Here is a 23,469-nt window from a genome sequence, read left to right on the forward strand (position 1 = left end):
AATACAAGTGTATTATCGATTCATTACATATATCCATTGTTGATGTATGGGACACATATGCCGTTTTGGTGTATTGCATATACAAGATACTGATGTACTGTGTATATGCAATATTAGTATTGTAGTAACCCTAATCACAATTGGTTCATAATTCTCCAAATTGACTCATCAAAGCATCACATTGATTAACGAAATTAATACACGCATACTCAGAATCATTAACTGTCTCCCAATCAACCTTCAATTTCATTAATATAACTATAATTTTGATGATTCCAGTCCATGTTTGACCATCGACGAACTCAAGTTCTTGGATCTGAAAATCAAATAACTATATCATGAAATTGAGCATTGAATTTATCCTGTGTCATCTCGAAATCATTGTTATATCATCAATCACTCATCAATTCAAACAAATATCTGATTTGGATCATCATTTGTGATGACATATTGTGAAGACGAATACATGGGAAGCAGACTGTGTAGTGTTAATTTGATTGGATTGTATTGTTACAAAAATAACCCTCTACTTTGGAGTTCTCTAGTTCTCTCCCTAAGAATGAGTTCTCTCTTGATCATTTCCCTATATAGGGAAGGGTTATCCTAAAAATAAGTAGTTTCATATGAAGACTAAAAATAAATCATAGCCATTGGATCATGTCAATCGATGGTTGAGATTTAAAATTACTAAAAACCGTCATAGTTTCCTAGAATTACTCTTTCACCATTATAACTGGCATAGTTTCCTAGAATTGTTCTTTTACCATAGGTTGTAATGCCACATGTCAAAAATTTATTGGTTCTTACAATTCCTAAGAAACTCCTTACTACCCTTTGCTATATATATATATATATACACATACTAGGTTATTAACCTGTGTACGACACGGGTGGAAATATTAATATTTTTGAACAAACAGATGTCATTTGAAAGGACAACATAAGTTGTTATATGTATTCGGGACGACAACATACTTAAAGTTGTAAATGATATTGGTACGAAAATAAATGATTGTGAAACACAAAGATAAACCCAAATAACATTCAAATTACAATCTTTGAAAACATAATCAAAGGGTAAAAATGTAAAATTTATACGCTACAAAAAAGACATTCTTATAAACCATATTTATTCTTTATTTGTAACTTTGTCTTCTTTGTTTAATATAAAAATTTTAACACCACTCTCCGCTTTTGATAAATCTACATAGTTGTCTATGTGTAAATATCGGGTATTTGAGATATATGTCAACTCTTGCTAGAGATTGACCTTGAATTTTGTTAATCTTCATTGCAAAACAGACTACAACTGGAAAAACTACATTTTCTTCAATTTAAACGAAAGTTTCTTATATGAAGGTGTTAGACCACAACGAATTATATAAGTGCGATAACCAGTATTAGTACCTGAGATAACTTTTACTTCAACAAAACGGCTACCCAAATTATTTACTCGCAATTTAGTTTCATTACACAAACCGTTATTTTGATCCATATTGCTTAGTAACATTATTGGCAAACCGACTTTTAGAACCAATTTATGAGTCAAATAATTTTGGTCTTTTGATTTTATTTAGCATAATGTGTTTATGAAAGTTTTAGTTCAATTAAATTATAAAAAAAATAATTGGTATGATCTTACTTAAAAACAAAAAAAAAACTATTTTTTTATATAGACCACAACTAAATTGGTGAACTTTTTTGCTAAGTATGGAAATAATATAAATTGAGTAAACCAAATATAAGTAAAAAAATAATGGAGAAATATCTTTGCGCCTTTAATTAACATAAACTGATTCGTATACACATCTTAATTAAAACACATATTTTAATTGGTTTTTAAGAAAATAAAATACTATTAGATAACTAAAAATTATGTTTCGTATAATTTCTAAAAAAAGAAAATAGAAAAAAGAAATGTGAAAACATATATTCATTGTTATTAAAACTTTGTTTATCAAAAAGATATAATGTAGTTAATAATAAATATATTAAAAATCGTTTATAATTTTCTGTTACAAGTGCCTAATTTTTAGTTAATAACATATTAATTTTTATTTACTATATTTTAGTTAATAAAAAAATTATATTAATACAATATAGTGTATTAACACGTTTAAAATAAAATGTTACCGTTCAAAATGCTAATAAGTAGTTCTCTTAGCGTTGAAGCTGCACGTTTAAAAAAATGCATTCTTAAAAAACATTTAAAGGGTAACTAAAAAAATATTAAAATGAATAACCGTTTGAATAACTTCTTTTATTGGAAGACGTTGATTGACCCCAAAAATTTCGTTTCCTTTAATTTTGAACAAATATAATATAATATAATATAATATAATATAATATAATATAATACAACACAACACAACACAACACAACACAATATAATATAATATAATATGGTTAGCATATGAAAACGATGAACAACATAAATATAAAAACAGAATTTTGTAGAGTATGATGTTTCAATTTTGCTGACTTAATGAAGGATTTTAACACATAAAACAGAAAAATTAGAAAACTGGGAAACCAAATACTATTATCTTTAGTGACAATTGTAGGTTATTTATATTTGGTGTTCATAAAAATATTAAAGACATGGAAATTAAAAATATTACATAGGAAACAACAATAACACAAATTACTCTACTGGATATGTAGACTATCGGCTAACTTGAATCGACATAAATGATCATAAATTCATTTATGTAAATGTATCTAACCCACCAATATATTTCTAGAATAGTAGCCCATGTTAGACATGGGTTGAAAACATATAAACAACCATAAAATTTCATAACTAACATTTTAAACCAACACAAATAGTTAACATAAGTTTGTAACCAAAATATTAAGCATTTAACTTGTGTATATAAAAAGTTAATACTTACACAACTTACTATACACCTAAATTAAAAAACCAAACGAAGACATGAACATGTTATAATCATATTAGCCTACCATCAACTTCTTCGACATTTCACAAAAAAAGTCATTTTGCTTCACAATCTAAAAAACAAAATAAACCATAGCAGCCTGATTAAATATACAATTAAAGTCTGAAGGTATTATGAGTTTCATTTCAACATTAATAAATAAATAAAGGTATATTTTATTATAAATTATTTGTAATTAAAATTTTTTATATCGATTCAAAGACTTTTTAGTTAAATGTATTAAGTTAAATTGAAGCAATAAAGTTTTATTGTACTAATTTCACTAATTAAGTATAATTAAAATAATACATAGATAATTAAAATTAAACCGGTTAATTTTAGTTTTATTACATAGAGACCATTCCCTAATTAGAATTTAATTAAAGTGACTGCAATCTGCAGTAAATTATGTTTCAAACTCTTTAACATTATCACTTTATTTATTATCAATTTCATTATATAATTTTTTTTTCAATTGTATACATTAATCTTGACATTTATGCGTAATTAAAAATTGGTTAAATATAAAAGATGAAAAGTTGATGACATTGAATACTATTAATAACTACAAAATATTGTTGCAAAAGTCGTCAATTTCGGTTTTGTAAAAACAAATATAAATAAATGTAAATATTATTATAAACAACTTTTCATTTTTCTTGAAAATTCAATAACTAAACAATATACTATTAATTTTTTAAATTATCACGAAATTATTGTCAACACTTTAGCATCATGACCTTAGTTAACAATACATTCATTAGATAATTCTTTTTTAAATTTTAAACATAAATCTTGACATTTATGCCTAATTAAAAATTGGTCAAATATAAAAGATGTAAAGTTTATTAAGATCGAAGAATATTAAAACTAAAAAAAAAAAGTGATTAAATTCGGTTCTTAAAAACAAAAAAAGAATTAATTTACAAATGATTGGAATGTATTAGTAAAATTAAAGATGATGACTATTTTAAAATAAATAAGCAATTGTAGTAAATATCTAAGATTTTTTAAATGTAAAATTGAAATAAGTAATAAACCACATATTAAATTGGTTAAATAAATTAATGTGTTTTTAATACAAAACTTATTAACTTTCGAGTATAATAAAAAACAAATTATTTAAAATTTCCAGCTACATTAAATTTGTCATTTATGCTAATTAAAATTTGATCAAATATAAAACATAAATAAATAATTGTGAATATTATTATAAAAAAACGTTCCATTTTTTTTTGAAAGTTCAATAACTAATTGTTAAAACTTTCAAGATAAGATTCAAAAATTTTAACACAGAAAACAAAGATTGTTGTTCATATTAATTTACATGAATTATCTGAGCTACATAAAATAAAAAATGATAGAAAATTAACAACTAAAATACATTCGTAATGACCAAAACAAACATAATCAACCTAATTTCCGTCAAATACTTTTTTCATGCAATTAGCCAATCTACCAAGTTGGGCGGCCATAAATTGAAATTACTAAAAATAAATTAATGTTAGATACAGTGAACTATTGAAAAATATTAGTAAGAATTATCAATGGATGTAATCGGAATAATTATCATAATAATTTCGATAAGGAAATAAATCCACAAATTTTTCGCATATTTCAAAACCTTCAACACGTCTATTGAATCTTGGAAGGAGTATGTGGAACTTTGGTGACCTAGTCCTACCATGGCTAGAGTTAGTCTCCAAATGGTCCTTAAACTGTAAATATGAATAGAGGGAACTCTCAACATATAAAAATAAAACTGTAAATATGAATTTCAAGAAATCTTACATCAATCAGAACACGCATTTGGTGACCAGGTCCTACCATGGTTTGAGCTAGTCTCTGAATGGTCGTCAAACTTCATGATCTGACCTACCTAAGTAGCAGCAAGATGTGTGCAACATATAAGATGAACTGCAAATAATACCAACAATTCACATAATTAAGTTTCATTCAAGGTACACCAACAATAAGAACAAAATAAATATATTTAAGTAGAACTGATAATACGGGAATTTTAACATGAATTATTCACCTAACCAGTTTGCATACATCTAATTTCTAAGCTAACCTGCCTGCATAACAACCAAAAGACCAAATAAGCGCAATATAATTAAATTAATATGTGAATTTCACTTACAAACAATAACAAACGATAGAAATTTGAATCCAAAGTCGTAGTTATAAGTTATAACAGCTTCAGAAGAGTGAAAAGGACAATATAAACAAATGAATATGGAATACCGAATTTATAGAAATCATTGTTAAAATGGTTTTCGAAGTATAAGATGAGGTCAAATAAGTAGTGTAAATTTGAAATTTTAAAAATTGGACATCTAATACTTGAGGCTTTGACAATAGTTATTACACGGTTTTTATTTTTAGATGATTTAGATTTAAAGTAAATACATTTAGTAAGGATATGAATTAATTATGTTGTTAGTTTTGGTCTAAATTTGAATATTAAAATTGAATATTCATTGTGTTAGTTTCGGTTTAAATTTGAATATTAAAATTGTCGGTTTTAGCTAAAAATTAGTTTATAAATGATTTAAATATCTTAGTGTGTGAATTAATTGTGGGTTATTGATTAATTTAATTAATTTTTGAATTATTTAATTGTTAAGAAAATCATAGAAGTGATTGTTATATATGGAAACAATAAAGTTTGTTTAATAAAACTCAATTGTTTTAATATTTTAATATATAAAATTAATACAAGCAAATTTATAAAGACGTTCAACGACTAGAAAACGTGAATCAGAAGTGCCGGGTTTTAATAAAATAAAGTTTGTTATTATTAATATATAATTATAATATATATATATGTATATAATAATAACCGAAAATTTCTAATGAGATTTATGGACAAGAAAAACATAACTTAGTGATGTCGGTTTAATAACATAATATTTATTTAATATTTAATATTAATTATAATTTGTAACAAACATTTAAAAACCATTAAAATAAAAATAAAAGAACAACCGCTTCCACAAAGCTCAAACCCGCGCCCCTGGCCGGTTCAACAAGTTAAACAACACACAAACAACCAATTGAACCAAGTGGTCAGTTGGCTATAGAATAAGAAAAGTAAATTAAGTATAACAGACCAGATAAACCCCCAATTCTTATGAACCCCAAATCCCAAATCATTCCATTCGTTTGTTTTAAGTTTGATTAACGTTAGGGCTTTTGAGATACACATTGAAACGACCATGTTGCATGTGGTAATTACCTGAACCATTGCTAGATTGAAGGCTAATTTGAACGAACAAAAGCCGCCTAAAACGCGACGAAGAACGGTCACACGAAGGTCACTATAAACAAATTAGTATTGGGGGTATGATTGGCGATGGTATGAGGATGGTACAGCGGCGTTTAATTGGATTATAATGTTGGTTATATTGTATCCTGATAATTAAGTTAGTACGGTTTGTTTTAATCAATCAATACGAATATTTTATCTTGTTTCCCAATTAAATTAATAGTGTTAGTTATAATACGCGTATAAACGATCTAAAAAGATAAATTCCAACTAAAACGCGAAGATTAAGCTACAAGAATACAAAATGGGTCGCAGGTTGGGTTCATAACAGGTTTCCGGGTTGTGGTTTGGGTTAATGGGTCTATGTGAAGATGAGATATAATAACTTTGGGCAGGTTTGCAAGTAAGTCCCTGAAGTTTGAAGAGGGAAATACAGTTGGGTAAAAGTTTAGTCTATGGTGTAAATTGAATATATACCAAAGTTATATTAAATATAATAACGATAATAATAAAAATAATATTAGCTCGATAATAGCGATGAGTTGTTGATTAAAATTTACCCAAAAAATGAAAACGGGTTGGGAAATACATAAATGAAAAACCCGAGTTGTTACACTCTTGGTCTGTCTTGTGCCGTCTGCATATCGGCCAATTTAACTCCCAATTTAACATTATTAAATGTATTATTTAATATGGTTATGTTCGTCATTCAACCCTCTTCAATAACCCCAAGGTTAATCGGCCAAACGATTAATGATTTTGACTGATTGATCTTTTTAGGGTTCATAGTATATGAACTGGTTTGCTTCTGTCTGGTTTTAGATGAACATTCTCATCTTTAAACCAACCGACACACCAGCTCGCATGGCTGCTGTGTGTGTCTTAAGGGCCTGCTTGGCTGGGGGCGCGGGGTTCGAGCCACCCCCCAGCTCGTTTTTGGGTTATTTTTGGTAAAAAAAAACAATTAAAATTATTATATTAATACATTAAATTATTTAAACTATATTATAAATATAATAATTAATTGATATTTTATTAAAATCGACATCTTAACTAGTCGTTTTTCCGAATCTTGTTAAAACCACATAATTACATGTGTTATATATATATATATTTATATAGTTGTGTGTGTGTGTGTATGAGAATATATAATAAGTATTAAATTGTTAAAAGTATTAATATTGAATATTTAAAGGTTTTTAATTTAAAATACATAATCCATAGATATATCTTATTATTTTACATATTAAAATAAATATTGGTCAAGAGTTATATAAACAAGTGTTTATATATTATTATTTACAACTTTAAAAAAATAATACTTATAATTAAAAGGATTTAGTTTTGTGATAGTTATATATATTTTAATAACCTTTATAAAATAAACTTTATATAAATTATTTTAAATACACAAATACCCATTCATATCTCAAATCTTTATTAGTCCCTTTATTAATTAGTAGTATTTCTTCGTTATCACTTTTGCTTAAAATTTATACTTGATAATTCTCGGCGAGCATGACGTGTAGATTTATATTGTTCTTATCACATTCATACATTTGCTTATTTGATAAGGTGAGTAATCACTTCCCTCATTTTTACTTGTTTTCCAAACTTTTGGGGACGTATGCGTACTTAGAATATTTACCTACTATTAGTATTCACACTAGCAACTGTTAATCTTGTGTGCTATCAATTATGTGCCTAACTTGCTACATGTTAATTTGTTTATTTTGAATGCATTTGGAGAGGTCCATCATATTCAAATATTAGTATGATCATACAACCGTCGTAGTAGCCAAATCCCACTTCGCAAGGCGATAGTTTTACCGACACTCATTTATTTTGCTCATTTGGCTTGATTGTATATCTCATAAGGACAGTTTGCTTATATTTCTCATATTATATTGTATTAAACCAACTGGTGTTTTACTAACTCAACCTAGTGTTGACAAAATATATATCTATTTTCTACGCATATGCAGGTTTTAGATTGAACTGAATGCAAGGTTTGGAAGATATTTAAATGTTGATTTAAGTTAGAAGAACAATATCAAGACATAATATTTCAAGACTTTTTGAACTTATTTGTTTTGTTTTAATGATTTGTACTTGTATTTTGAAATTGTTTGGATTATTTGAATATTTAGTTTAATAGATATTGCCATTTCAAATTATTGCATGATAGTACCTTGAGAGCCGTGAACAATAAGTTCGCGCCCCAACATTTCCGCCTTAGGTTGGAGTGTGACATGACCTCTTACCAATTGATACTGAGTAACTATATCGATATCAGAAGAAAATTATGCAAAAGCATCTACCTCTGAGTGCATCTTACAAGCCTTTAAAATTCATTATATCAAGATATTGTTCCCAACTCAATTAAACTATGTAACACTATAACAAGACAATGTTTCCCTCTCAAATCATAAACACAATAATGAACAATTAACTTAATAAATCACTACGACAAACTCTAATGATGTCCCCTCAATATTACAAGAACGTGTGAAAAATGTTGTAGAACTTCTTAATGCTCTTCTTTGATCTTGATCTATTCTTCAGTTTAATGCTTGAATAATGTTCTAATCAAGAGAGATATGTATTTGTTAAGTATGTGTATTAGTTATAGCAAAAGGGTGAGGATAAAGCTTACACAAGCCATCTATTTATAACAAAAATCACATACACAAAGTTTGTGCGCATGGTGATCAAACAGTTGATCCACTTTGTCGATCCCATCGACCGTGGATAGCAGCAGGTCACACATTGATGTGTGCGAAGTATATATATATTTTATGGAGATTTTCACCCAATACAGGGTTTTAAAATGAGTTTTCTAAACTAAATAACACACATAATAGGCAAGTGTGTCTATCAAGTGGTAGTAAAGCATTAGTAAGAATCAAGTATCAATCCACGAACACGGCGAATTTAATTACTATCTTTGTAAACAACTTAACCAAGTAAATTAAGTTGAATTTTTTGTTTTAACTAATTTATAACTCAATAATAAATTAAGTGCATAAATGGCTCAACAAGATAATTAGATAACAGAAGCTACCACCCTAACCTAAATCCACTTAACTTTTGATGATTATATTAATAATCATGTGATAAACTCACTATTTAATAAATAGAATAATCTCTAATTAAATATGACCATTCTAATGACTTTGTGGAAAACTAGCATGAATAATACAAACTAATCACCTAAAGTCATACAAATAAGCATGAGTGAGATAATCATGTGAAGTATGAAAGCATCGATTCTAATTCAATCACAAACATCGAATATGACAATCTTTTGGAAAAACTATATGAACAACATCCAATCCATCTAAGACTGATTAATTTAGGCAATATTCAAGATCTTTAAAAATATATAACATCGTAAACATTTGTATCAACAAACCGTAGCCATGACTATGCAAGATAAACCATAACAAGTTTCTAAGTTTTCCAAGTAATAACTATCCATCTAAGATTGATTAATTCAGATAATATTCATGATCTTTAAAAAAGATAACATCCTAAACATTTGTATCAACAAACCATAGATTATGTCATGACTAAGCAAGATAAACCATAACAAGTTTCTAATTTTTCCAAGTAATAACACAGTGATAATTGAATTCAACAACTTTCATAATTAGTATTCAAGAAATTTTTCAACCATTCCTAGATAAAAGGCCACAATTAAATTGTATAAACATCATAAAAGTTTGTAAATGAATGAGTCTAAAGTTTTCGAACATAATAAAACACTACCATTCATCAATCTTGAAATATATAATCAAGTGTTAACATACAAAATTTCATATGGGTGGTTGCTCATCTCGCTCCTTCTCGGTGCCAACCCAATTAAGGGGATAAATGAGCCAAGCTGTGCACAGACCCGTCTAAGCTTGAGCTCAGCTTGTTTGATTTACTTGATCTTGAGCTCGGTTGGGTCAGTTAGTCTACTATTTATTAGTTATTATTACTTCGTTTATTTATATTCTTATATATTATAGTTAGGGGTGGCAATCTTAACCCAAACCCTTTCCAATGAGTCAATTTGAGTTATTTTAAAAGCTAAATGAGTTGGTTTGGGTAAAAGGTTTTTAATAAATGGGTCAAAATGAGTCATTTGAAATTCCATCCTTTTATTTTCGAGTCAAAATGGGTTGACAAGTTCAAAGAAATTGGTCGATGTGGGTTAGTGTCCTAAGGAAATGTGACATATTTCGGATCGGAACGGGTTTTCGTACAAGACAGGTTTCGGCACGAAACGGGTTTCAGATCGGAACGGGTTCGGTTCATGTTTCAATTTACACGAGTTTTCACCCGTGACGTGTTGGGTTTTGGTTTCTTTCTGTCGATTCCGGACTCGTTTTTGTTCGTTTTTTCAGTTTTGTTTTTGTTCGGTTTGAATTCTTTTAGTTTCATTTTGATTGATTTTTTCGATTTCGATTGATGTGGTCCGGTTTTGGCTTTTTGTTTCTTTGTTTCATTTTCGTCGATTCTTTCGGTTTCGGTTCGATTTTAGATTTTTTTTATGGAACGAGGACAACGTATGAAACATTTTAGTGTTTTTACTTTTTTTGTTTATGATTTATATTTTGAGTTATAATTTTTTTATTATTATTTTTGAATATTTTTTAGAGTTTTTGATCTTAATAGAAAACCTCTAAAAAAATTAAAAAAAATAATTAAAAAAATCATAACTTAAAATATAAGCAAAAAACGAAAAATCTAAAAAAACTAAAATGTTTCCGCCGTTATTCTCGTTCACACAAAAAAAAACTCAAAACTCGGTTTGACCCTAACCTATTTTGACCCAAACCAAAACAATCTTTTTTTTAATTGACTCGTTTTGACCTAAACTCATTTTGACTCATACTCGTTTTGACCCATGACTCATTTCAACCCATGACTCGTTCGACCCAACTCAACCCATTTGCCACCTCTAATTATAGTCATAGTTTATTTAAACTATGTATTACTAATTAATTATAAATTATATAGTTATTTTTATTATAACTTATATGGGATATATATTTATTATGTAATATATATTTATTGCATGAAATAAAGTTATTATAGTGATTAAGTGATATAAAAAATAGATGCGTTTAAGTTCACAAGCCTAGCTAGTTAAATTCCATGTATGAAGTTTATGTTTGAGTTCTTTATAAAATGAGCTTTAACTTAGTATTGAACTTGTGCTAATTAAAATTTAACTTTTTGAGTTTTTTATACATATATATCAAGAAGCTCATAAATGGCTCAACTTGTTTACATCCGTTAGTATATAACACCAACACAAAGGTGCATAAAATGTTCGGGCAGGAGGTTGTATCACAAGGTTAAGGGGCGGAGATTATAGGGGTGACTTTTTGAGTTTTTGGCTAGTTTTGATAAAGTGCTCTCATTTTAACTTTTAAGATGTAAATGTATATCATGATAAGTCAAAAGGTGTGTTAAACACTCAAAACCATTAAACAATTTGTTAAACATTTAAACCATTGAAAGGGTGTGTGAAACTATTAAACTAGTGTCAAAATTTACAAGGTTTGATTCATTAATAAGTTCTAATTCACAAATATACAAGGCTAGATGCTTCAAACAGTCAACCCCAACCACCCCCAAATAAATATATAAAATAAAAAAAGGAAAAAAAATGGCCATCATACTCAACAAACTCTATAAGTTTGATTGTTAGAATGTATTTTTAAGACACAATATACAAATTCCACTTTTTAAAAGTAAAAAGTGCCGATGACTGTACAAGAATTACAATAATACAATGACACAATAATAAATTAATAGTCAACCTTAATATATTACAATTAATTAATTGAATTAACTTATCGATGACAATAACTTTATCAAATATTATTTTGAGTAAATGACGATCTTCAAAAAAATTAATATGAAAGATCACCCAAGCTATAAACTAATACTAATTAATTAATTAATTAATAAAATATTAATATCTCCATCAAATTTCACCACTGCACCAAAAATTCAGCAGAAGCTCCAAAGAGGAATATCAGCAACACCTTCTTCATCAACATCTTGAACCATCAAAGACCACAAAGGATCACACGACATTGATCCATCTTGAATCACATCGTTATAATTATACCAAGGTTCATACATGTTTGTTGTATTAAAACACTCACTTCCAACCAAGCTTCCATCATCATCAGTTGTAGTATAATTAGTAGAAACTAAAGACTGATCATTGGATGGAATATGCACAGAAGAAGATGATGAATTAGTGACACTTGTTGTTGTTGCTGCTGCAGCTGCAGCCGCCACCTTTTGGATAGACTTTGGTGATATGGCGGCGGTGGTGTGGTGGAGATGGTGGTAGTGATGAGGTGGGAAGTTGAGGTTAGCCGATGGTCCTTTGAGGCATAAGACGGCTGCATCATAGGCTCTGGCTGCAGCCTCTGGTGTGGAATGTGAGCCTAGCCATATTCTTGTTTTTTGGTTAGGTGCTCGGATTTCGGATACCCATGAACCCCAACTTCTCATTCTTACTCCTTTGAACTTCTTTTTGGTTAACTCGTTCTTCTTCATTGGATTGGAATTTGGATTATGGAAGGTTAAGTGATGGTGGATGGAGGGCGTGTTGTGGATTTATAGTGTGAAGAAGGACAACTGAAATGGATGACAGAGGATATCTTTGTAATCTTTGAAATGACTTTTTTCTCCTCCTTGAATTCATGGGAGTTGAAGTATTTGCATGGGTACCCCCTTTAACTATCTTCTTTTGTCACTTAAGACTAAGTCATGTAGTGGAGTAACTAAAAAATATAAAAGTTATTGTTATTAGCTGCTACGTAGACAAAGGGGCACTCATTAGCTATACCCTCAAAATTGTGTATGGTTCAAGTAATATTTAACCAAAAAAATTCAAACCAACATATAGTTTCCTTTTAGAAAACATCCCAAACCCCCCCCCCCTCCTCAAAAAAATAAATAAATAAATAAAATAAAATAAAATAGCTCCATGAGCCTTAACACTTGCTTACCAAGTAGCGCCCAAGCCCTTGACGCCCCGCTTTCCCAAACTTGTAATGGTGTGAAGTGAGGCATTAACCCATAGCATACAATCACATAAACATGAGTTGGGTATTACTGTATTGTATAAAAAGACCTAACCCATTTAAGAATTTAACTATCCAAACAATTGGTGGCTCGAAATGTGCTCGGTTGGTAAGTTAGCCGAGATTGAGCCAAGTTTGGCTCGAACGTTGGTTCTCTAATTTATCCCAACTTATATTATTTTATAGTCTATATAAAAAATTTTAATCTTATATGTTTAACTCTCCATCATTAATTATCCAATCTACTTCGTATTAAGATATTTTTCTTTGTTCTAACGATCCGACGTTGGAATGGAGCCAAACCAATCTTAATTTTTTTAAACCAATCTCGATTTAAAAATGGAGGAGAGCTCAAGCCTAATAAAGATCACAACCCCCCTCCCTCTACATTATCTCTTCTTATTACAAGCCTAATAGACAGTTTCAAAACTTAAAGGGGACATGTGGAAATACATGAATGTTGGGGGGTGAAAAGCATTATTATAAGAACATAGAAGATGAATTTCAGGAAGACCAGTGACACTGAAGACATAACTCAGAAGTTTCGTAAGCCAGATAAGACAAGAACCTCACAGAACAAGTATTATTCAAATAGTGTTTTTCTTTTATCTAGTAGAATTAATGGCATATATGTAAATAACCAACCACACCCATAATAATTTAGATTTGTTTTATAAAAGAAAACGCGGCATAAAACAGCTGCTCCTCCATACTATCATGTCCTTTTAAGGACCAGCCAGCTGTTGCTCGTCTGTTATTATGGACCGGGTCACCTTTCATTTTCATATAATCTCATCCTAATTACTGATATGTCGCTTTCTTGGAACCCGTCTATATTTCTTTTCTTTTATTATCTACCCTAATGTTTCAATACCTTTACCTTGCCGGTACTATTTCTCCATTGTATTATCCAAATCAAAATCTCTAATACGCACATGATGCAACACAAGTTACAAATTAGTTAATTACAACAGAAAGTATTACCAATTCTGCGTCTAATACTCTATCTTTAAAACGAGGCAATGAGCAAGTTTCAAAGAAAAATTGCACACACCAGTTCATGCATTGAATTCTCGACGAGCTCTTGCATTTATAATCAAAGTTGAAATGCCCCTACGACGAAAGAGTGTAATATCATTGCAATAGACTATCTTTTTCCAATGATAGGTTGCCATGTGGCAAAACTTCTTCATTAGCCAGACTTTTTCACCGGTCTTCGCCAATGGTAATGGCAAGTTCCATTTAATATTCATCGATGGTAACTTGTCATCAAAAATTTCACAATCCTCGTTAGTGACAACTTGCTATGAGTGAAGTGGCAGGTTCCATACTTCCATCGATTCTTCATAACTTACTATTATTTGTGAATAGTTTCACTTATCTTCAATTCTTCATTAGTTGTAAGCTCCTCTCATCAATGGCATGCATCATCATTAAAAACTATTTTCATAGAATTTTAGGTGGTTAAAATGTGTTAACCATACTAGCTTTCTTATTATTGGGCAATTTGATAGTTTTGACGAACGGGTAAACATGTGGTTTATATTTTGAATGAATGTTCGTCATGATGTTTATTTGTTGATATTAGGTCACCTAGCTTGATTGGATCTTAATATTTATTTTATCTTGATTTGTGACTGATGGTCGGGCAAAAGTCGTGTATATTATTATATTATTTGTTTAATTTTAGTTTAAATATTATGTGAACTTTGATACTTCAAACGTGTTTATGTGTTTCAGGATACTTGACGTTAAGGACGCTTATCGGGATGAATTACGGGCTTGGAACGAAGATATAGAAGACTCATGATGATTGACACGCTTTCCTATGCAAAATAAATGAAGAAAATAAAGAAAATTCTGTCAGACGCCTTTAGCGCGGTGCTAAAGGGTCCTGATGGTGATGTCAGCGAATCTCTAAGATCATTAGAATTTTGAGTCTTTAGCGCGGCGCGAAAATCACACCCCTGGGATGTTAGCGACGCGCTAAGATCCTCCTGACGGGAAAAATAGCCCTAACTTTGATGTAATCAATTTTTCAGCCCCCATTCGACATATCCTTCATTCCTTCAACCAAGTACAAGCCCTAGGACGATTTTCCACCATCCCGAAGCCTCCGGTTCGTTTGTTCATCGCATGCTTTCATCCTCTCATTAGATAAGCGAATCCTTCGTGATGCCGATGTCAGGCTAAACCATTGTATTCACTTTAGACTAGGGTTTTGTGTAAACTAACTTTGGTCAGATTCTATGTTTTGAATGAGTATGAATTTGATTGATTGTTTTTAATCTTGTTTTACGTTACGAATTGGTTGTTTAAACAGTTTATGATTTTGATTGTCAAACTTTGCATCACTTTTCTGGTTGTGTTCATCACATGTAGGGTTAGCTCTTATGTCATTGAACCAATAATCGTTAGTCATTGCTTATAACTGATTTTCATATTTTAAACTGGTAATTGGGTAAACCGGAGTTCAGTTGTGTCAACAATTCGGTTAGGGTATCGTTTGTCCTCACAAACCAACTGTTAGCTTTTGTAATTACTGCGCAATTAATCTTATGAATCTGTGATTAGTCGGTCATCACATTACCTGAACCTAAAGTGAATCGTTTTCTCATAATTGTTTACAGTTCGTTTAAAGTAATCGTGTGTTATTATAATTATCTTTATAAAACGCTTGACATCGTTTGTCCACCGTAGTTAATTAATTAATAATTATGAACTTTACTGGCACTTTACACTGATTCCCTGTGGAGACGACCTTACTTGCCCTAGCTAGTAAAGGTATTTTTATAAGTGTTTTTGATTGACCTTTCGACATCGATCAAAATGGCGCCGTTGCCGGGGAATCAACGCGCAAAGTTTTTAGTTTTTCTTTTTAATTTTTCTTCGTTGATTTTACGCGGGGTGTTAGTGTTTGTGTCTGTGCAGGTAACTTCACAGGTTGATGCAGACAAGATATTCTCGTGAGAAAGAGCCGCTCCAGTTTGATCCCGAAATCGAGAAAACAGCAAGACGAAACAGAGCAGATCAGAAACCCACACTAAACCAAATATCCGAATTCATAGCACCAAAAGAAGAGACCATGAGTAACCGAAGCAGAAGAGATTCAAATGCTTACCAACCACATGACCAAGAACAACCAATCCCACAAAACCCGAACGTTAACCGTGACAGAAACCGTAATCTATTCAACCGAAGAGATGTTAACCGCTATCCCAGAAACATTGATGACAACTTGTCAATCAGATCAGCTCTAGTGCGTAAAAGACATAATGATTTGAGAGAGGAAAGACCCGAGATTGATCGTGCTCGTGCACAGGTGGAAAATTGGCACATAGGGGACGATTTTGGTTACGATTCTGAGGATGAGGAGGAGCGTAGAGATGAACAGCGGGGTCGATATCAGCAACAAGATCCCCGTGATGACCAAGAAATTAGACAGAATCCTCCAGAAAATCAGAGAGATCGAGCACTAAGACGGCAACAAAACTATGAACAACCGTACTATGATTTTTATGATGGAGTTCCAAGGGTATTTGTTCCACCACCAGTCAGAGGCGTTCAAAGCCATTTCATTCCACAAGTGGCTACGAATCCTCTACTAATCATCATTCCAGTCAGACGGGGAAAAACTTTTTCGGTAAGGCAGAACAGTTTAACGGGATTACCGACATTTCATGGAAAGGCTACAGAAGAACCATACTTACACTTGAGTGATTTCAACTCGATATGCGCACACATCTCGAGTCAAGGTTTTACTGCGGAAGAGGTGAAGATGGTAGTTTTCCAGTTTATTTTGAAAGACGCGGCAAAGCAGTGGTTTTTATCGTTGCCATCAGCTAGTATTTTCACGTGGGGAGATTTGACACAACAGTTTTTAGATGAGTATTATACCCCCCCAGAGAACCACAGAAGCCCGCAACAACATTCGAAACTTTCAGCAAATCACCGGTGAAACCTTCTATGAATCATTCCAAATGTTTAAACGATTGTTGAGGACTTGTCCACATCATGGGATTGCCTTATGGGAATTGATAAAGGCATTCCATGATAGTCTCTCAAATGATGATGTTCGTGACCTCCAAGCCACCACGAATGGATCTTTCCTTGCAAATGACGAAAACGAGGATTGGGGACATTTGGAGAAACACGCGAGTAATTCGAAGAGACAAGCACAGTCGAACAGGATGTCAAAAAGATCAGTGGTCAAAGCAGTTGAAGGTCATGGGTCAGAAGATAGAATGGATAGATTGGAAAAGAAGATGGATAGGTTGTTGGTTGCAGGTGTACAAGGATCCGGAAATTCAGAAAAAACATATCGGGTATGTGAAGGTTGTGGGGAATTAGGACACGAAATTGCGAGTTGTGGGGTTGTGCAAGATGAAGAAACTGGAGAAGAAGAGGTTAACTATGTACATGGTGAAAGGAAATACAATAATATGAACTCAAATACTTATCATCCGAGCCACAGGCATTATCCAAACTTCAGTTATGGAAATCCGAACACGCAACAGAACCCGAATTTTCAAGGTAATTTTCAGAAGACAGGTTATCAGTCGAATTAGATGCAGTATGGTAATAGTTCGGGAAGCGGTCAGAGTGGGTACAATCAAAGAGATTCGGGGGGCTACAATAAAGGGTATCAAAAGAGTTCTCAGAAGGGGCAAGGGAATTCATCTGGTAACAAAGAGGAGTCGATTAAGGATGTGATGGAGTTATTGAAACAAATGAATCAGAGGATGGAACTCCAAGAGAAGGCAAATGCTGCAAGAGATAAATAAGTGAGTCAACTGGCTGAAGAATTGGCGAGCCTAAAGCGCACTCCAACCAAGTTACCGAGTGACACGTTGAAGAATCCGAGCCATCAAAGTAGTAGTTCGTCAAACTCCAAAAATGACACGTAAGTGCCATCACAATCGAAGATAGTGTGGAGAATGACACGGTTGAAGAATTTGAAACGAGGGCACCACTAATCTCTATTCAGATTGGTGAGTTCAAGACCACCAGGCACTTGTTGATTATGGTGCGAGTGTAAGTGTTCTACCGGGGAGTGTGTATGACCGGTTTGATTTTGGACCTTTACAAAAAGTTGATACCACATTGGTGTTAGATGATTTCACTCGACGACGACCTCGGGGGAAGCTGGTTGGTGTTGTAGTAAAGGTTGGTGATTTTTACTACCCTGAGGATTTCTTGGTACTTGATTATGCACCGGCTGAGAAGGAAGAAGAACCCCGTGTGATATTGGGGAGACCGTTTTTGGCTACTTCAAATGCTCAGATTAACTGCCGAGACGGAACAGTTTGCATGACCTTCGGTAACCGTAAGTTAATATTAAGTATATTTTCAAATTCATATGATTATTCTTTTAAAAATAATTATTCTAGGTCTTGTGCTACTAATGGGTGTCTTCCCAGTACATGTGAGGATGACACCAAAAAGGAGAAAAGTGTTGTTTTTGATAGGTCTAAGCGTGAATGAGAGAAGGAAGAGTTAAATGCAGTAGATGTAAAAAGTGGAGTAAGTTCAACAAACAACACTAAGACGGTGACGGAAGTGGTGGTCGATGAGGAAAAGGATGGACCGAACAAGAAGAAACCACCAAAGAAGGAGAAGGTAAAGAAACCACCCGGATTCGTGAATGAACAAAGGAGGTTGGCATGTTTTGGGCCCAGGTGGGAGGCATTAGAGCTACCATTGTGTTGGAGAAGTAATATGAATGAGGTGGAGCAAGGTAAGCATTCCATTAGACCACCATAACCGCCAAATCAAGTGACGGTCTGGCTGAAGACCTTAACAAAAACTTAGCGCTGACCGGGAGGCAACCCGACCTTTTTGTTTTGTTTTGTTTTCTTTATTTTTGGTTTTCTTTTTGCGGGTTACTTTTTGTTTGTGTTTTATGGTCATAGTGAACCCTAAGTGTGGGGAAGCTCATGGTGGTTGTGTCAACATTCGATGAAGTAGATATTGGCATATCATATTCAAGAAGTGTGGGTCAAGGTGGCAAAAGTACTCATCAGCAGGACCCGTTTGACATAAGAGATTTGAATCAGGTCCATGTGTCTCTCCCTATCTTTTATTTGCTGTTGACTGTTTAATATTTGTGTTTATGGGTGGTCGGGTGGCGTGATGAACTTTTGGGTCGTGTGGTTGGTGTTAGTGTCTATGTTTATATTTAAAAACTTTATGTGTTTCGTTTAATGGTATGCAACTTTATTTAAATCTGGAGATGGGTAATTGGTTGTCATTTGAATTGCAATTGGTATGAATATCCCGTGTTTGCATCTGTTTTTGAAAATCTAAGTTACATTGAGGGCAATGTAAATCTCAAGTGTGGGGATGGAAAAATATGGAAGAAATTAAAAAGAAAATTTTAGCCTTAAGAGTAGCTTGATTGTGCGCAAAAGCCGAAATTATAATTTGTTAATTGTTAGTATTAATGCCAAGTAGAGGTCTTTGGTCATGGTCAGTTTTTAAGCTTCTCGAAAGTCTTCCCATGCAAATGTTTTTCAAAAAGAAAAATAAAATGGACCGTTTAGATGGGGACGAGTCATGGGGACATGTACACATGTTTATATCGGCAACCTTATTTCTCCGGTACGTGTGTGAGTTGACCACATATATATAATACACATATAATACATAGTATATACACATGACATACGAGTGCCATTATAGAGAGTAACCAGTATGTCCATGATATCTAGAACTTGGTTGTCTCATGCATTTCGAGATCTTAATACCACCACTTGTATGGAGAAATAGGACTGTAGAAACCCACATTATAATGGCCTTTACATATAAAAATAAAAAATAAAAAATAAAATAATACTCCCTACCCTACATTATCCTTAGGAGCCAAGTTTGTGTCTTTTCCCTTTCGTTTGTTTAACCCACATTACAAGCCGTGTTTGCTTTGGCCTTTATTATTTTTAACCCTGTGGATGAAATTCGGTATGTCAAGAGTTGTATATAAGTTGTTTTTCGATCATAGTACACAATGTACGTATGTCTCGATTCAGTGGTTTGTACATATTGATGTTAGTATTTGTCAAAAAAAAGAGAGAGAAAAAAAAGAAAGAAAGAAAAAAAAAGTTGGAAAATCAAAGAAAAGCTCAAAAAGGGTCATGTTTGAGTTAGTGTCATTTGTAAATAATAGTGAGTGAGTTGTTTGTTTGTTTGAATTAATTGGGTCTCATCCACCATAAGTTACTAAATAAATCCGCTTCCACACCCTAACCTAAGCCACAACAAAACCCTTAGTTCTATTCTCTATGCAACCGGTGGGTAATGGGTGGAGATATGACTTGCTTCCAAGCTTATTACATTGTGTTCATACTTGGTATAGAGGGCAGAGAGATACTAGCACATTTTTTGTTGGTCCAGATATTAAACCGAGAAGAGATATTATATTATGAGGGGTATGAACATGTGTCCCTTAACCGGAAATAAAGTACACTTGTTTGAGCGGTTCCATAGTTTTAAATTGTAATATTAAATTATTTGGTGGGTTATCAACCTTGACAGTGTCAGTTCTTGGGAATTGGGTATGACCTTATACCTCACTAGTATTAATCGTGGTAATTTATGAATTATCGATCGAGGTGTATGTGTTGTATGAGAGTTTTCTTGAGGGCAAGCAAAAAATAAGTGTGGGGATGTGATGGTCGGGCAAAAGTCGTGTATATTATTATATTATTTTTTAATTTTAGTTTAAATATTATGTGAACTTTGGTACTTCAAGCGTGTTTATGTGTTTCAGGATACTTGACGTTAAGGACGCTTATCGGGATGAATTACGGACTTGGAACGAAGATATAGAAGACTCATGATGATTGGCACGCTTTCCTATGCAAAATAAATGAAGAAAATAAAGAAAATTCTGTCAGACGCCTTTAGCGCGCTGCTAAAGGGTCCTGATGGTGATGTCAGCGTATCTCTAAGATCATCAGAATTTTGAGTCTTTAGCGCGGCGCGAAAATCACACCCCTGGGATGTTAGCGACGCGCTAAGATCCTCCTGACGGGAAAAATAACCCTAACTTTGATATAATCAGTTTTTCAGCCCCCATTCGACATATCCTTCATTCCTTCAACCAAGTACAAGCCCTAGGACGATTTTCCACCATCCCAAAGCCTCTGGTTCGTTCGTTCATTGCATGCTTTCATCATCTCATCAGATAAGCGAGTCCTTCGTGATGCCGATGTCAGGCTAAACCATTGTATTCACTTTAGGCTAGGGTTTTGTGTAAACTAACTTTGATCAGATTCTATGTTTTGAATGAGTATGAACTTGATTGATTGTTTTTAATCTTGTTTTACATTACGAATTGATTGTTTAAACAGTTTATGATTTTGATTGTCAAACTTTGCATCACTTTTCTGGTTGTGTTCATCACATGTAGGGTTAGCTCCTATGTAATTGAACCAATAATCGTTAGTCATTTCTTATAACTGATTTTCATATTTTAAACTGGTAATTGGGTAAACCGGAGTTCAGTTGTGTCAACAATTCGGTTAGGGTATCGTTTGTCCTCACAACCCAACTGTTAGCTTTTGTAATTACTGCGCAATTAATCTTATGAATATGTGATTAGTCGGTCATCACATTACCTGAACCTGAAGTGAATCGTTTTCTCATAATTGTTTACAGTTCGTTTAAAGTAATCGTGTGTTATTATAATTATCTTTATAAACCGATTGACATCGTTTGTCCACCGTAGTTAATTAATTAATAATTATGAACTTTACTTGCACTTTCCACTGATTCCCTGTGGAGACGACCTTACTTACCCATACTAGTTATAGGTATTTAAGTCTTATAAATACTTATTTTTTATTAAAGCACGACATCTACATCAGTGACGTATTGCCATTTTATGTTGCTTTATCATTTAGTTGAGTAGATTCATGGTTTAGATAGTTCTTTTTGATTGATTGTTTCTCGTGTCTTTAATTAGGTTTATTTAGTTACGTGTTCGTGTAGATAATTAAAAATCACCATCAAGTTTTATTTTATTACGATCAGTCGGTTACAAAGATTTAGTATCAAAATCCGTTGTATCCACTGACATATGTCCGGCTCTTACCATTGCTATACTATACCCAATAGATACACTTGTCCTTCGTATGTGGTTTAGTTACATGTTTGATTTTAAATCCAATTTATGTGGAACTTTCAATTAAAACCGTGTACACATATTCACACGCGTCATTTATCATGTTTTTTTTCGAATGGTTGTCAAGATCGACCTCTATCTAATTTGTTAGTACTCTAGATGCCTTTTCTAAGACAAAGAAATAGTTCAACAAATTAGCGAGGTTGTTTTATTGAACGTTTGGAGCTATATGGAAAGTTAGGAATTCTTAGGTGTTTCATGGAGATTTTCAATCCTAACGGAGATTGGCGGACATTATTATGTTATAATTTGTTTGGTGTTATACTACCATGTCTTCTTAGTAATTTGTACTTTGTCGTCTAGCTCATTGCTAGTCTTTTATATATTTTTCTTGCCACCGTTAATTTAAAAAAGAAAAAGAAAAGGAAAAGAAAGCACTAACCAACCAGGTTAAACATGTTTTTGAAAACTATTATTGTTCAAATAGTCAGTTTTATTCAAATAGAACCATTACTTAGATTTTATGGATTTGAATATATTTACATTAAAATTATTATCTATATTATACTAGGTTATATGCCCGTATGATACACAAGTTGAAAAAAATAAATTTTAAACCATATTTTTATTAATATAATATATGAAACTATATAAATCAAATTAACTTGTAAGAGCATTCTTTTTCAATTTCCTACCATATATCCATATATCATATAAATATACTAAAAATCACTACTACTGTTCAATTAAATAATATTTTTTATACCTTTTATCATTATTTTTTCCCTCTATTTTACTCACAACCACTATAAGAAATTAAAAGTATAATTATTAAAACACGACTCAAACATTATTATTGATAATAATAATAACATATTGGCATCCGATCGAGTTTGCAAGAAAAGAGATGAGTCATTTACATTAGATATGAAAAGTTTATAAAGTAAATCTTTTACAATGTACTAAACTATTTCATGATCAAGAAGTAAATTGCGGCAGAGCATTGTTGAGAAAGATATTATTACATGTTAAGTT

General features: G+C 32.0%; 1 protein-coding gene across 1 annotated transcript; it reads right to left on the reverse strand.

The window, feature by feature from the left end:
- Window positions 1–12,023: 12,023 nt before the first annotated feature.
- LOC143623827 (uncharacterized) lies at window positions 12,024–12,786 on the reverse strand. Its single transcript, XM_077094647.1, has one exon. It carries the CDS (start codon window positions 12,781–12,783, stop codon window positions 12,223–12,225), a length of 561 nt encoding a protein of 186 aa, XP_076950762.1. The 5' UTR covers window positions 12,784–12,786; the 3' UTR covers window positions 12,024–12,222.
- Window positions 12,787–23,469: the final 10,683 nt, after the last annotated feature.

The sequence above is a fragment of the Bidens hawaiensis genome, unplaced genomic scaffold (assembly GCF_021521415.1).
Source record: "Bidens hawaiensis isolate Kalapana, Puna unplaced genomic scaffold, B.hawaiensis_p1.1 tig00000369_1, whole genome shotgun sequence".
Classification (NCBI taxonomy): domain Eukaryota; kingdom Viridiplantae; phylum Streptophyta; class Magnoliopsida; order Asterales; family Asteraceae; genus Bidens; species Bidens hawaiensis.